The following is a 15,325-nucleotide window of genomic DNA, read 5'->3' as shown; positions in this document are numbered from 1 at the left end:
GCTCTGGTTTAGTCCCAGTTTAGTCCGGTTTAGTCCGGTTTAGTCCCGGTTTAGTTCCGGTTTAGTTCCCGGTTTAGTCCCGGTTTAGTCCCGGTTTAGTCCCGGTTTAGTCCCGGTTTAGTCCCGGTTTAGTCCCGGTTTAGTCCCGGTTTAGCCCACGGTTTAGCTCACGGTTTAGCCCTGAATAAGTAACTGTTTAGTCACATAATTTTATTTTTTAGTCATGGATGTTTTTGGGAATGTTGTCCTGGTTAAGTCTTGGTTGAGTCCATACTTGAATCCTAGTTTAGACCCAGTTTAGACCCGGTTTAGACCCGGTTTAGACCCGGTTTAGACCCGGTTTAGACCCGGTTTATCTCTGAATTAGTCTCAGTTTAGTCACATATTTTTATTATTTTAGTCATGCATGTTTTTGGGTAAGTTGCCCATTTCATTTTGTTGCGCTGGAGACTCCAACATTAATAGCCACCAGGAAAGAAGCTGCAGAAGACAGATGATGTAATGTGTCTATGTTTTGTACCTAGTTTAAACCTTGACAAACTGCAGGTAATAAAACTGAAATACTGTTAGTCTGAGGCTGGACAGAGACAGCAGAGGATGAAAAATGTAATTCGCTCCATGCTTCAAATGTCAAAACAGCAGTGGGTGGAGAGGGGGAAAGAAGGAGAGGGAAGGGGAGGAGGAGAGGGAGGAGAGGAGGAGAGAAGAGAGGGAAGAGGAGAGGAAACAGAGGGGACAAGAGAAACAAGAGGAAGAGAGGGAAGGAAAGGGCAAGGGTAGAAGAGGAGAGGAGAGGAGAAGAGGAAAGGAAGAAAGAAGAGGACGACAGGAGATGAAGAAGAAAGGAGAAGAAGAGAGAGAAGGAGAGAATAGAGGAGAAGAGAGAGTAGATGGAGAGGAGGAGGAGGAGGAAGAGGAGAGGCGAGAGGGGAGAAGGAGAGGGCTGAAAAGAAGGCAGGAGGAGAGAGGAGAGAATAGAGGAGAGAGCAGATGAGGAGGAGGAGAGGAGGAGAAAAGGGGAGGGAAGGAAAAAAAAGATGGATAGTGAGTAGATGGAGAGGAGGAGGAGAGGAGGAGAAGATGAGAGAGGGGGGGTTGTATTTCTCCTGCCTGTCCTGTCAGTTTATCGTCAGAGAGATGGAGGTCTGTGGGGGTCTAGTGTCAAAACTGGTTCTGTCCCGAAGGAAACTGAAAGAAAACCAAAATCCTCTGTGACTCAGCAGCCCCTTGTCTATTTTATAATAAATGGTGCACAGTACATTTGCAGTTGTATACTTTTTGCAAATACGAGAAACATAAATATGACCGCAAGTGCAATTTTTGTAGTACATTTTCCTCCATGAACTGCAAAATGTCCTGTCTTATTCTGCATAAAAATTGCTAAACCTGTAGCTTTGTACAAACATATTCTGAAATCTGATTTGTGTATTGGTTTTTCACTTCAGTCTTTGTCAGTTCGTTTGGATTTAAAATGTTATCTTTAAAAACAGAATAACATTATCTTTACACACTTTTTTATGAACTAAATATTAGACTATGAGTGAAATAGGTGGAGGAAATAAAAGGCGATTTTGGCATCTCAATAACCAGCTTAAACTGAATGGAAAGCTTTACTTGTGTTTTACTCATGGTGGTTTAGATCTGGTTTAGTCCCATTTATTTAACCCCAAGATTAGATTCAATACAAGATAGCATTAGCTGACAACTGTGAGTAATAATGTTTGTTCTAACCCTTTCTATATAATCAGATTGAACTGAACTTAATTGACTTTCTACTAATATGTCATTGGTTAAAGCTGCATGGAGAGGTTATTGCTTTGCGTTGAATGTTCCATGGTATGACATTAAACATATCCATCTAACATTTATTCATTACTGGTGTTTCCATTGCTCAAAAATACAATAATTCCTTCCTTCTTCTCCATAGATCTGAACTGTAATGTAACGTAGTGCTGTAACCTGCTTGTTTCCCTTATGATAAATTAAACCTACCAATACTGGGGAACATTTTAGAAAAAGCAATAACATTTCCACGGAGATAAGCAGGCGATGGACTCTCCACTCGAAATGTTATGCAGTGCACCTTTAAAAGCCTTGACTGTCAGTGGATATCTTACTTTTAGGCATTTTATTTGAACTAAACATGATTGAAAGGGGCTAAGGAGGTGACTGGGCTTTTTGGCATCTCGATAACCGTCATATTATAAAACTGTAGCTATTTCTTCAATGTCAGCCAACCCAGTCCGTCTGCCACACGGAGCTGTCACTGAGCCAAAGACGGATGCCAGGGGTCTAAACAGGGCCAGTCTTCAGCTCATAGGCATCAAAATAAATGGACGTGCCTTGAATGCAGCACTGGGTGTATGTTTTTAAAGAAGGATTGGGGGAGGAGCTGATCAAACAGAGGAGGGGGGAGTTTGTCATTTGTCTAATGGAAACACTCCACCCCCCTTTCTTAAATAATAGTGCAATATCGTAGCACTCGACCTTATAACAGCCTGTTTTAATTATGTAATGGAGATATGGGTCTGTAGAAGTTGGCTTAAGAAGGATGGTCGATATGACTTGAAAATTATCCCGGGTTACAAAAGGAAAAAAAAATAAAAAATGAAGCTTCCATATTTTTTTTTCAGACAAATGGGCATTTTCAAATAGGGCAGTGCAAAAAATATAGAAATATCAGTATAATTCTGAATATGGTGATACTGTATTGTTATTGTGGGCTGCGGTATTGATATATCAGCAAGAGTATTATTTAGTATCTCCACAGACATTTTGCCAGTAATATATCACAGAGTATAATGTACGATATATGGATTATCTCAGGTATCAACATACTGTGATAATATCGTATCATGAGCCACGAATTGAGTATTGTATCGAATCGTAAGGGACCCTGCGATTCCGAGCCCTACTTTGAAATATATTGTCCAAACAGTTCTTTACGTAGCATTTTAAATTTTTGTAGTTTTCATAGTTTTAGTATTTAAGCATTTTTATACCAAATACTAAAATGTCATAATATAATAATAGACAAAAACATTAGTCAATCAAAAATGGTAGGCAACCAGACTTTTCAGCCACAAGCCTGAAATTGTACACCCTGCGCTCAGTTTGATATTTTGACCTTAATAAAAACACCTTTCACTAAAGACCTGCTGTACTCACTCTTTCTTGTCTTTGGCAGCGTGTTTCAGAAGAGCCTTTTTCACCGACTCTTCACTGATTTTCTCATCGACTCCAATCAGCAGTTTCTGGGCCTTGGCGTCCACGTCCCCCACATCCACCCCGCCCTCGTGATGGAACAGCACGTAGTCTCCCTCACGAGTGGCATAGATACAAACGTAGAACTCCTCCTCCTGATTAGGGCAACAGTTACAGGACAATTTCAGTAATCAAATATTCAATCATTTAATCTAATAGTAAAGCTTAAAGGTGCATTGTGTAAGTTTTCTGGTGGAGGGTCGGCCAAATGCTTTTCTTTATGTAGATGTTACTACTTTGCCTGGAATGTTTCACAGTATGGCATTAAGTCTTTCTATCTCCATGGAGATAGGTATTTTTGAGCAATAAAACCACTGTAATTGAATAAATGTAAGGTAAAACTGCTTAATGTCATACTGTGGAACATTCCATGCAGAGCAGTGACATATCCAGAGAAACAAGCAGGTGACAGACCCCCAACCAAAAAGTTACAAGCAGCTCTGGGTGCCAAAATGAGACTGCTGTGTGCTTTCTGAAATCATTACAAAAAACATTACTAAACATTACAACATAAAAAAAGCAGAAAATAACTACAGTTTGAATACAGTAAAATACATCATAATTAAGTGTTTTTAATCATACGCAAACCAGGAAGTAAAGCTGTTAGCATGCCAGTTGTTGTTAGCAGCGGCTTGACTGCAAAACTCCGCTTTGGTCTCTGAAAGTTGTAAAAAGCCTTTATAAACTCATCGTTGTGAGTAATTACAGTAAAGACTGCAAAAAGTTTAAAATGAAATAAGGCAGTACATGTACAGCACCTTTAACATGTGCAGTAGCGCATAGAGAGAGTGTTGGGAAATGTGTATTGAGACCTACCTGCTTATGAGGGACAAATGGCTCGATGAGAAAGTTCTTGAGAATTCCTTTGGCTTTCCCAACCTGAAAATAAAGATATTGTTACATAGGTTTAGTACAATCATTTGTCTCTTAAGAGTTTTACAAATGGGAGAGACTAATGCAAAATACCAGTAAAGGTACTTAAGAAGAAAATTCACTTAGTTTGAATGATATTGTGCTGTGGGAAGGTCTATTTGAAAGAAAAGAAAGTGCTGGACCGGAGGGAAACAAGCCAAAACTGGAACTGGGATGTGCAAAAATAAGGAAATATTGAAATATTGTGATACTAAATTTGGTGATACAGTATTGTTATTGTGGGCTCTTGTATTGATATATCAGCAAAAGCATTTAGTACCTTTTACCAATTTTATATGTTCCTTATTTAGCATGAAGAACCTTGATTATGTAATAAACTTGTAATATTTATTCTATCTATTTTAATTATTAATTCATATTAAATTTGTGCAGGTAGTGGTTTAAGAAAGAAATACTGTTGCTAGAAAGTGTTTGTGATATATTGTTGTTGTTTTTTTGTATCATGTGCAATATATCGATTATCTCAGGTATTGCTATATCTTATTGTGAACCATGTATCAAGTATCGTATCAAATTGTAAGGGGCAATTCCCAGCACTACTATTATAACTGTCTCAGATATTTTTTGAGTACAACAAAATATATATAAAAGAATGAGAATCCACAGAATTAGATGTAACTAAATGAAGGTAAAGTATTGCTTTGTTGATCACGTCTAACCACAACATACAAGACTGACAAACCTCCAGGGGGAAGGGGCAAATCACCTGAAATAATATTCATAAACCAATTAAAGCCCCGCTCATATAAAAGAGTGACATTTCAAAAAGAAGAAAATGGTTTAAAATGGTCATGTTTCTCTTGGGGCCACACACCTCATTTAGGAAAACTGCCATTGTTTAAAGGCCACAAGGCAGAAAGTAACAAGAGGCTGAGAGCAGTGAGCTGACAGAGAGAGAGAGAGAAAGAGGGGGGGAGGGAGGGAGGAGGAAAGAAAGAGACAGACAAGGGGAGAGGCAGAGAGGAGCCATTTCTCTAAAACATAACTCTACTGAGTTACTTATATTTGGACTGAAAGATTAAATTAGAACAAAGGCCATAATTAGCAAAGATTACAATAATTCATTCTTATATTTGTATTGCAATAAATCTTTCAGTCTTCTCAAAATGTTATATGTTTCTATTACAATATCAAGGTTTTAAAAAATAATGATTTAGACCAGTAACAAACTCTGCACCAAAGAGCACCTGATTTCCTACTTAGAGTAAAACTAATACTCAATAAATAACAGAGTATTTTGAGTTGTTTTAAACTTCGCTTGAAATGAATGAGAGAATGTCTTTACTGAACTGAAATATGAAATAGACCGAAATGACAGGTCTAAAAATATTCAAGTTCCTCTTTGCATGTCAAGTTCTGTTATTTGTATGTACTTGAGAAATAGGGCCGTTAACAGCAAGATCAGCAAAATGTAATGCTTTAAACAGTAGTCCCATCATCACTTAAAGGTCATAATATATAACACAAAATTGACTCTTGTGAGCTTTAACCATGTTATAACACTGTTACCTCCTCAAAAACATGTTTTGGTTGGTTCACACATGTTTAAGTAATCCTGCATTATTAGCCTGTCTACATTTCCAAATCTTAAAATGCTCTGTTCCGCTTTGTGATGTCATGAAGTGAAGTGAAGTCATGTTAACAGCTACATTGCTACATTTTACCCTTTGCTCAGTAGAGCTTGACAATTACAGGTCTAAAATCATCCTAATTACTGAAATGAAGATGTAGTTAAAAACACAGTGGAGCACTTCCTGTGACATCACCAGGTGGAACAGAGTGTTGTCTGTTTGAGAGAAGAACTCAGCCTAAGCAGGATTTAAGTTAAACATGTGTGAATGAAACAAAACACAACTCCAGGTATGTCTGTGATGAGGAAACAACATTATAACATAGATCAGAAAAAGCGTAATACGGGCTCTTTAAATACATTTTCTTCCTCCCTATTATAATTTCTAACCCCTCATATCTCTGACTACATTGAGTTGAGTTTACTTGTATTGATATTGATATAAAAATGCCACCTCCTCTTCTCTATAACAGCTGTTTCTCCTGGAGTCGTGTTTTATGGAGCGAGCCGCCTCCTCTGTGCCTCAGTGATGGATCTGTGCTGCTGACTGGATACACGCATTTACACAGGAGCTGCATTTACCGTGGTCCAGAGACTGATTTAGTAGAAATGGCCTCAACACCATCAATGCAGCAATTTAAGCAACATTTAAGGTAAAATAGCTTGGATAGACTAATGGAGATAAAAGATAGAAGCTATACTGGTTTAGTGGATAAAGTGCCCATGTTACACTATTTTTGATTTACAGTATGTTATAATGTTGTTTCTTGATCAAAAACATAAACAGATACATGCATTTTTAGACAATTAAACTGAAAACACTGTGTTCCCCCTTGTGATGTAATGTGGTAATACACGTGCTCCACTGTGTTTTAAACTCCATACACCTTCACTAGAATTATTTAAATAATTTCTGCTCTAGAATTGCCAGTCTCTACTGAACTAAAAATAAAAGGTAGCTGTTAACTTGAAAACTACAGCTTCATCACATCACAATGTGGAACAGACCATTTTGAGTTTTGGACACGTAGACAGTCTAATAATAAAGGGTTACTCAAATATATGAATGAAACAAAACAACTCCAGGTAGGTTTTTAGTGAGGTAACAGCAGTCTAACAGGACTTAAAGCTCACAACGGTCAATTTTGTATAATATAGGAGCTTAAATCTTATTTTAGACTCTACTCACTCAAATGAAGCAGGCCACTTTACCACACAACTGTCTCCAATGTTAACAGTTTTATAATTAGTTATTTGTTTTCATATCATAGTGCACTAAAACATGTAATGTGTTTAATTAGTGAACATCCAGATGAGGCTTAATTTTCTTATTTAATTTACAAGTGAGTAAAAGATGCCAAACATATTAATCTGGCTTCAAATCTGTTTTCCAAAACCAATAAATCATATTGTGTCTCAGTACAATTTTCTCTTTCATTTATGGTTAAATGACCATATTTAAGTGGCTCAATTACAATGTTTACACTATTAAATTAACCTAAATAAACTTAACTGAACTTGTTTGGAGGGGCTTTTTCTGGAACAACCAAAATCAATAGTATAGATTGATAGGTCATTCTGGGCTGAGTTTGGTCCTGAATTGGTCCTGTTTAAAGGTTATTGCTTATATCACTTACACCTCAAACCTGATACAATACTGGCTCATCTAAATATTTTATTATGAAAGCTGATAAATAACATGATTTGAAGGTTCTAGACAAAACACAGCTGTATTTTAGCCACTGCAACGAAAATCTGCAAAAGGAGGTGAAGGCCAGGACAGCAGGAGGGAGCCAACTACCAGGGAGCCAGCTGGGATAATATTGATTGAAGAAGAGGACGGTAAAGAGTGCACTTAACCAGACGAAGAGGAGGAAAAGGAGGAGGAGGGGGTAGTGAGTCACTTAGGAGGGATGAAAAATGGGGAGAGGGTGACGTACAGTTGTTTCTTTCTGGAGTCGGGACTTGAGCCAATCTTTGACGCCGTTCAGGTCCAGGTTTACACCCACCAGCCCCAGCTTCCCCCTCCTCTTGATCAGCTGGTCCGGCTTCACCACCAGTTTCTGAGGAGAGAGCGCCAGAGACACAATATTATCAACAATGCAGAATCATCAGGCAGGATTTGATCTAATAAAAATACATTTAAAAGACATTGAAATTTAAATAAATAAAGATTGTATGCTTACATTTTACATTTGTGACAATCACTAAGAAGACTTTATATCTGACAAACTACATTTACAATTTTATTTAAAAAAAGATATGCCAAAGGATCACTGATTCCTAAAAGTTTGTAAATTTAATGGTTAGACTGGGCAAATATTAATATAAAATGTTAGACCTGGTTTTGTCCTGGTGTATGCATTGTTTATTGGTGCATTTTACAGATACACTGTACATACTGGACTATGTTAAATAGACAAAACAGGAACATAGGGCTGGACAATACGGTAATAACAATCAAATCACAAATGGATCCCTCAGATAATCTGCTATTTTTGGTGAAGCATAATGAAGATCTATGCTCAAACAGATGTTCCCCATTCATGCCCCCTTTGCTGAAATTGACTGAAATGTGTTGTTTAATCCATTTTGCATTTCAAATTGCGTTTCTAGACTATTGTAAATATTTTTGACAGTGCTAATATCTGCAATGTGTCAGCACGGTAACTGAAGATACCAGTTGGTCAGCCTATGAGTGAGTGACAAATGGATTTAACGAATCACACTGAAGTGTGAATTAGTGTTTCCAATCACATCTTTAAAAAATATATAGTGGTCTAAGCTCTTGAAAGTTATGATACATGATATTTTTGCTCACTCACTATAAATAAACTATATACAGGATTCCCTTTATCATCTCTGTGACGCACAGCCTGTATTACGTCGTATTGCCCGGATTGGATCTCTGTCTTGTAGCTCAGATAAAAGGAATGGCTTATGACAGTAGACCCATTAGTCTCTGGGCCCACGCCAAACAGCAAAGGAAAGACAGGACCCAGGGTGAAAGTTAATGCAATTTTCTAATCAATTCGACTGCAGCGCATCTCAGGCTCTATCTGCCCTCAGAATCCGCCTCCTGCCTCAGAGATTAAAAAGATTTGGTGACGGAGATGCAAGGAGAAAAACCTGCCAAGGAAATAACAATTTTAGCTGGGAATTGGTCAGTGTAATGGTGCGGAGGTATTGGTATGTCCTGGTTTGGTCCCTGGTTTGGTCCCTGGTTTGGTCCCTGGTTTGGTCCCTGGTTTGGTCCCTGGTTTGGTCCCTGGTTTGGTCCCTGGTTTGGTCCCTGGTTTGGTCCCTAGTCCAGATGCTGTTCACAGCCTGGTCCAGACCCCGGTCCAGACTTTGTTTATTGGTGGAACTTGTTGTTAAAATATTGTTCTTAAGTTAATAAAGCATTTTCATATTTTATTTCATACTGTACTTGTTAAATTATTCAAATAATTAGAAGGGTTTTTTTGGGTTGTTTTTTTCGCTATAGTGTGAAAGAAGGTGTGAATCGAGAACTAAAGATGAGTTCCGAACAAGCATCTGCTGTGGTGAACACACTCATTTCAGAACACACTACTGACCCCTCACCCTTTAGCTGTGGGTGATCTGGTTTTGTCTCCATAGAGAAATTATAAGAAGTCACAGTATTAAACACAATATACAGAAAATATATTTGTATTACTATATTTCTATATTTATTTTAACTTGTACACAGGCCCCTCAACAGAAATTTGGGGGCCTGGGACAAGAAGCTTTACGTGGGCCCCGAAAACCCTGGGGCTCGGGACCACAGACCCCTTTGTCCCCCCCGAAGAAACACTCAATTTTGTTACTTAAGTACATATACACGAACAAAAGAAAGAGTCCTGTGGTTGTGTGGTTTTGAACAGGAAGTCAGAGGACCTGCCAGCTCTTATTAACTTGTTTTAGTACATATAGATAATATTGCAAAGAGTAAAATACAAAGTAATGACCTACGTATATAATATTCTTTATTCTAGAGATTTTCTTGTAAATTGCTGTTGCGAGATTGAAATTTCACCACTGTGGGACAGTTAACTGTTTTAGCATATTTTATCTGGATTTGACCTGGATTAGACCTTCACTTGGACCTTCACTGCAACACCTGTCAAGATAATCACTAAATAAAGATGCAAAAAATTATGTTTGGATCATTATCTCATATGCAGTTGTATTATTTGAGCTGTAGATGGTCAGGAGAGAGAGTCAAGAGAGATAAGAGTGGGTTACTGGGTTAGTCAAACTTCTTTTTAGGGTTTTTGGTGTAAGTAGTAGTAAAGTGATCTACCACTAGTTGCAATATTTCTCTAGCAATATACTGCACTTCAAATCGTGTTATTGCTAAAGTCCCATTTCCATCTTGGTTTAGCCCTATTAGTTTTCTGTTGTGTTTGGATTAGAATAATTTTAGTATATTTTATAGAAATGAGGTGTACTGTATGAACCTATATATGGTTAAATCTGGCTCTGATGGCTGTGCAGTCAGCGATATCCGCTAACAAGCACCAGGAGACCACTCTGCTGTCTACTTAAGTAATAGTCTCCATAAAGAGGAGATTGTTCACAGAAGGAGACAGAAATCGGCACTTCTGCTTATGGCCCATTAGTGACTGCAAAGAAGAAATGCACAAGTGCCTTAATATTTACCTGAGACTTAGTTATAGCAAATAGTATCAAACATCTCTAGCAAATACATATAGCCAATAATAACCATATGCAATCTTAGTAAGTACAGTACCTATATACTGTACTTCTACACTTGGATGTTATTATAAAAATGAAAGCTTGTTAAATACAAAACAATCAAAATATTATTAAAGAGCCATATTACGCTATTTTCTGATCTTTGTTATAATATTTCCCCATCAAAAACATAGCCAGCGTTTTGTTTAGTTTCATTCACACAAATTCTCTCAAACAGAAAACAATCTGTTCCACCTTGTAATGTCATGTGGTAATGCTGGACGTGCTCCACTGTGTTTTTAAAATCCATACACCTTCACTTGAATCATATGGATGATTTCAGCCTGAGAATTGCCAATTTCTACTGAACAATAACGTAAAAAATAACTGTTAACTTGAAAACTACCACTTCATCATCAGCATTTTTTGAGCATTTTTAGCTTTGGAGACATAGACTAATAATAAAGGGTTACTCAGACATGTGTGAAAGAAACAAAACACAACTAAATCTGTCAAGTACTGGATATATTTGAAATGTGAAGCATAAATCTTGATTTTAAAAGATAAATTTGTTACTGATTGGTGTGTATTGCCCGCCCCCTCACCTCTGTCAGAAGCCATGGGTGGTCCTGTGCCAGTTGATCAAAGTCTGTTTCCGCAGTAACCTGGGCGAAGCGAAACCTGTTCTGGATGGCGGCCGAGGTGCAGATGTATTTATACAGAAACTCCTTTCCTGTCTGCTCGGAGATGGCTTTGGCCGACATGATTGACCTGAGACGAGAAATACGAGATAAGATGTTAAGATACAGGAGAAGATACTGTGTACGGAAAGCAGAACAGATGAAAAAAGATGACCACTTGTAGGGCTGCAATGATTAATTGATCAATCGTGACTACTTATATTAAGGGTGCAGTATGTAACTTTTTGGTTGGGGGTTCATAATTTGCTTATTTCTGTGGATATGTCATTACTCTGCCTGGAATGCTCCACAGTATGACATTAAACACCTTTTATAGTTTTATAGTTCAAAAATACCTAAAAAAACAGGCATTCTGACTGTAAGCAGTTTACACAATGCACCTTTAAGATACAGGTCGAGATACAGATGCAAGGAAAGCAGAACATGTGAAAAAGGAAGACCACTTGTAAAGCTGCAATGATTAATCCCCTAATCATGACTAATTGACTATTAAAAAGTTATTGTATTTTGAAAATCGTAATTGTTATCTGGAATGTGCAGATTGTAAAACACAAGCGAAAAGATCTTAAGAACAGAAACAGTGGCATTATTATCTCAAATTGTTAAAAAAAATAATAAACAATTTCAGATTTTTAGCAATTAGTTTAGTCATAATCTTCCTCCATTTAGAATCCTGTAGTCATCATATTACAACCTTCATTGCTAATGCATTTAAAAAGTCTCAAAGTTCAATAGAATTAATTGCTGATAAGTCAATGACTAAAATAATCATTAGTTGTATCCCTAAGCACATAACTTCAAAATTACACACTATAAAATGTATTGCAAGATTGCTTTAACAGGAAACGACAGTAACTTAATTCTCTTCCACTGACAGCTTGTCAAAATAAGTGGTGAGACAGAAGTGATTTTGCAGTTTTTTGCAGCATCAAGGTCTCGCTTTACACGGCAGCCAAAACAAGAAAATTCAAAATCTTTTCCCAAGACTCTTCAAAAAAAAAGAAAAGAAAAGAATGAAAAAATAAAATAAAAAATGCTGTCACAATTATGCTTAAAAATGTTGATAATAATATAACATTGATGGAATTATTACCTCCGCCAAGGAGGTTATGTTTTTGCCGGCGTTTGTCTGTTTGTTTGTTTGTTTGTTTGTCTGTTAGCAACATAACTCAAAAAGTTATGGACCGATTTTGATGAAATTTTCAGGATTTGTTGGAAATGTGAAAAGGAAGAACTGATTTCATTTTGGGGGTGATCCGGAAGAAATCCTGGATTCTGGATCACTTTGAAATTTTAGTTAACATTGTGGTAAATGGGGCCAAAAATTTTGTTTCTCAATATCTCGGTTAATTATTGACCAAACCCCATGAAATTTGACTCAGGGATGGACAATGGGATCCTCTTTCATATTCCAAAGGCTGATCCGGATCTGATCCAGAAGACTGATTTTATCGCAATTTATATAAAAAATGGGGGTAGTCCTTGGCGGAGGTCTGCGCTCTCTGAGTGCTTTTCTAGTTTCTCTTTGTATTTTGTTACATGGACATACTCTAATGTATTAATTCATTCATACATTCATTTACTATAGGTAATTTTCAGTTCTATGTGCATTATTGTCTTAGAGTGGAGTTTGGAGTGAAGAAAATACAGTCAAATAATATAGGTTGATCCAAACTCATGGTATCAGTGTTCAGGGCAGACTGACCTATTTTACATTTATGACCACTCTAATATAGTAATAGTAGTATTGATATATGATGTTACAAAGGCTGTATAGTAATTAAATTCTTTGCAGTTTATCTAAACAAACGTGACAAGGAAATGCAATTTAACAGCATCCATAAAAGTATTACTAAATGGCCCTAGGAGTGACCTTTGTCTGTTAGCTTTGCCTAAACTGTGGAATAACTACTGTTACCATGTAACTGTTACCCCAGTCACACCATTACATCACAGACATATTGTATCTGTTTCACCTACTTTCGGTGTCATATTAGACTTTCCCTAAAGTTAACCAAACATTTAAACACCATGTTGACATTTCAGTTTGACATCAGAAACGAAAAAATAGGCTACATAAACTGCATATGCTTGTCAAAAGTATCAAATAAGTATCAGCTACTAATTGATACTAAAACTAGTACTGAGACTACAAACTCATTTGAATTGTTGTCCTGAATAGTTTCGTTTTTTCCCCTCTTTCCAAGCCAAGTGGTCACTCCCAGTCTACACAGTCACCACAATGACCAAACACTCATTCATAGAGTTACACTGTGGTTCCAGCCCAGAATGACCCAATGTCTCTCAAAACAAAGCAGCATATCCAGTGGTAACAGCATGACTCAACCAAGCTGAACTATTATCCTCATTTACCCCAATGATGGCATTTATCACCGTAAAGACATAACAACAAATCTATTCCCTGTGAATTTATTAGTCAAGAGAGGCCCAGTATAACTGTATTAAATTATAAAGGACCATCCACTGACAAACAATAATTTCTTAAAGTAGACTGCCCATACAGCATGATAATACCCACTAAGACAGTTGACAACTACTGCTGTCACCTTGCTACTTTTGTTTCTGCTACTGCTCTAAATATTAGAATACTCTACCCAATTTAATTTCTAACGGCCAATTCTGAAAACACGCAATAGTTCAAAATGCTACTTTGATACAATCAACCACACTAAATAATTGCATTTTTAATTTTTATTAAAAAGGGCCCATATGTTTAGTCTGATTCATCAGCCGGTTTCCCTTCGTAGAAACCATCTGACCTCGCAGCATTAGAATTTGTTCACTTGACGCTGCTATTTGGTTGTGGCGTATGTCACACGCCGCTAGCGGGGCTAACTGGCATATTAAGCTTTTCCCAAATCCCATAGGAAGAAGGGCAATAACATCTTTCTCCTTGATAAAATTCCACCAAACATTCTCTTTATTCCGGCTTTAAATCTTGGGAACCGTTGCCAACACAGAATGTATGGCTCTCCGTTGATTGGCTGGTGCCCGAACTCGCACTTCCGGGGTTTTTGCAAACCGTCTAGTGTATTACGATTCCTGACCTAGTCCCTGGAGAGAAATGAAATTGAGCACAGGCACTAGGTGGCACCAGCCTGGCTACCATATTATGAATTTGGAAAGAAAATGCTGAAAATGTGGTAATAAGTATTCTACTGTGGTTTTCATACCCCATACATCTACAGTAGTATTATCTGGATAATTTCAGCCCTGGAATTGCCCATCTCTAATAAAAACAAAAAGGTAAAATGTAGCTGTTAACTTGAAAACTACCACTTCATGACATCACAAGGTGGAACTGAGTGTTTGGGGCTTTGGAGATGTTGAGAGACCAATAATAAAGGGTTACTCAAACATGAATGAAACAAAACATAACTCCAGGTATGATTTCGAGGAGGTAACAACATTATAAACATGACTTAAAGCTCAAGAGTCAATTTTGTGTAATATAGGAACTATAATATATTTAGTGTTCTGTAATAGATCAAGAAAATGGTCCAAATTGGTTACTTTTAAATACTTAATTCTTGCACAAATACAGCAACTTCCAGAAGCTACATATATATTATTTCATGTTTATTGGCTTGCAAGATTATACTCTCACGTCCATCACAATTAGTCTAATAAATCTTAAAGTCCATATCTCTTGCCTTTGTGGTTCATTAAGCTAAAAGCCTCTACGGTCTAAAAATAGTCTTTGGCCCTTGCTCCAAACTGACTAGAGCCATTTCTTAGTTCAATTAAATGGGCTGCCAAGAAACCCCTCTAATATTGATCCTGGTTGTCCCTTAGTCACAGTTAGACCAGTTTAAATGATTTCAGTCAGAGAAGAGTTTTTTTTTCTTGCTTATAAACTACAGTGTCTATTTGTCATCCACTTTTGCTTGTCAAAAACTTGTAATAGGTATTAAATGTCATTGATCCAGCTCTATTTCACAATAACATTCAGCAATAGGATATGATTGATGGTGACGGGAAAACAGAGCAAGCCGGAACCAAAACATTACAGCTGCTACTACCAATAAATTTCAAAGTGCAATGTAATATAACCCTATGCCAGTCTGTTTGTGTAATTATTATAGGGTTCATTATTAAGAATTAGAAGCGGACATAGTCACAAGACATCAAATAT

The 15,325-nt window shown here is 37.2% G+C and overlaps 2 protein-coding genes across 2 annotated transcripts in view; one reads left to right on the top strand and one right to left on the bottom strand.

The window, feature by feature from the left end:
- nkiras2 (NFKB inhibitor interacting Ras-like 2) overlaps positions 1–15,325 on the top strand; it is a 179,088-nt gene that overhangs the window by 127,728 nt on the left and 36,035 nt on the right. The gene's annotated exons all lie outside the window — the stretch shown is intronic.
- The window catches only part of aclya (ATP citrate lyase a), a 35,797-nt gene that overhangs the window by 19,431 nt on the left and 1,041 nt on the right, over positions 1–15,325 (bottom strand). Inside the window, exons 2-5 of the mRNA XM_020926657.2 lie at positions 11,074–11,239; positions 7,708–7,830; positions 4,081–4,143; positions 3,169–3,359 (exon numbers count right to left, since the gene is read on the bottom strand). Coding sequence (XP_020782316.1) covers positions 3,169–3,359; positions 4,081–4,143; positions 7,708–7,830; positions 11,074–11,232 — 536 coding nt within the window. The 5' untranslated portion in view covers positions 11,233–11,239. The remainder of the gene's footprint in view (positions 1–3,168; positions 3,360–4,080; positions 4,144–7,707; positions 7,831–11,073; positions 11,240–15,325) is intronic.

This window comes from Boleophthalmus pectinirostris, unplaced genomic scaffold, assembly GCF_026225935.1.
Source record: "Boleophthalmus pectinirostris isolate CB_2022bp ecotype Guang Dong unplaced genomic scaffold, ASM2622593v1 HiC_scaffold_17, whole genome shotgun sequence".
NCBI lineage: Eukaryota > Metazoa > Chordata > Actinopteri > Gobiiformes > Gobiidae > Boleophthalmus > Boleophthalmus pectinirostris.
The sequence above is the reverse complement of the archived record's forward strand: the minus strand, read 5'-3'. Positions and strand labels throughout refer to the sequence as shown.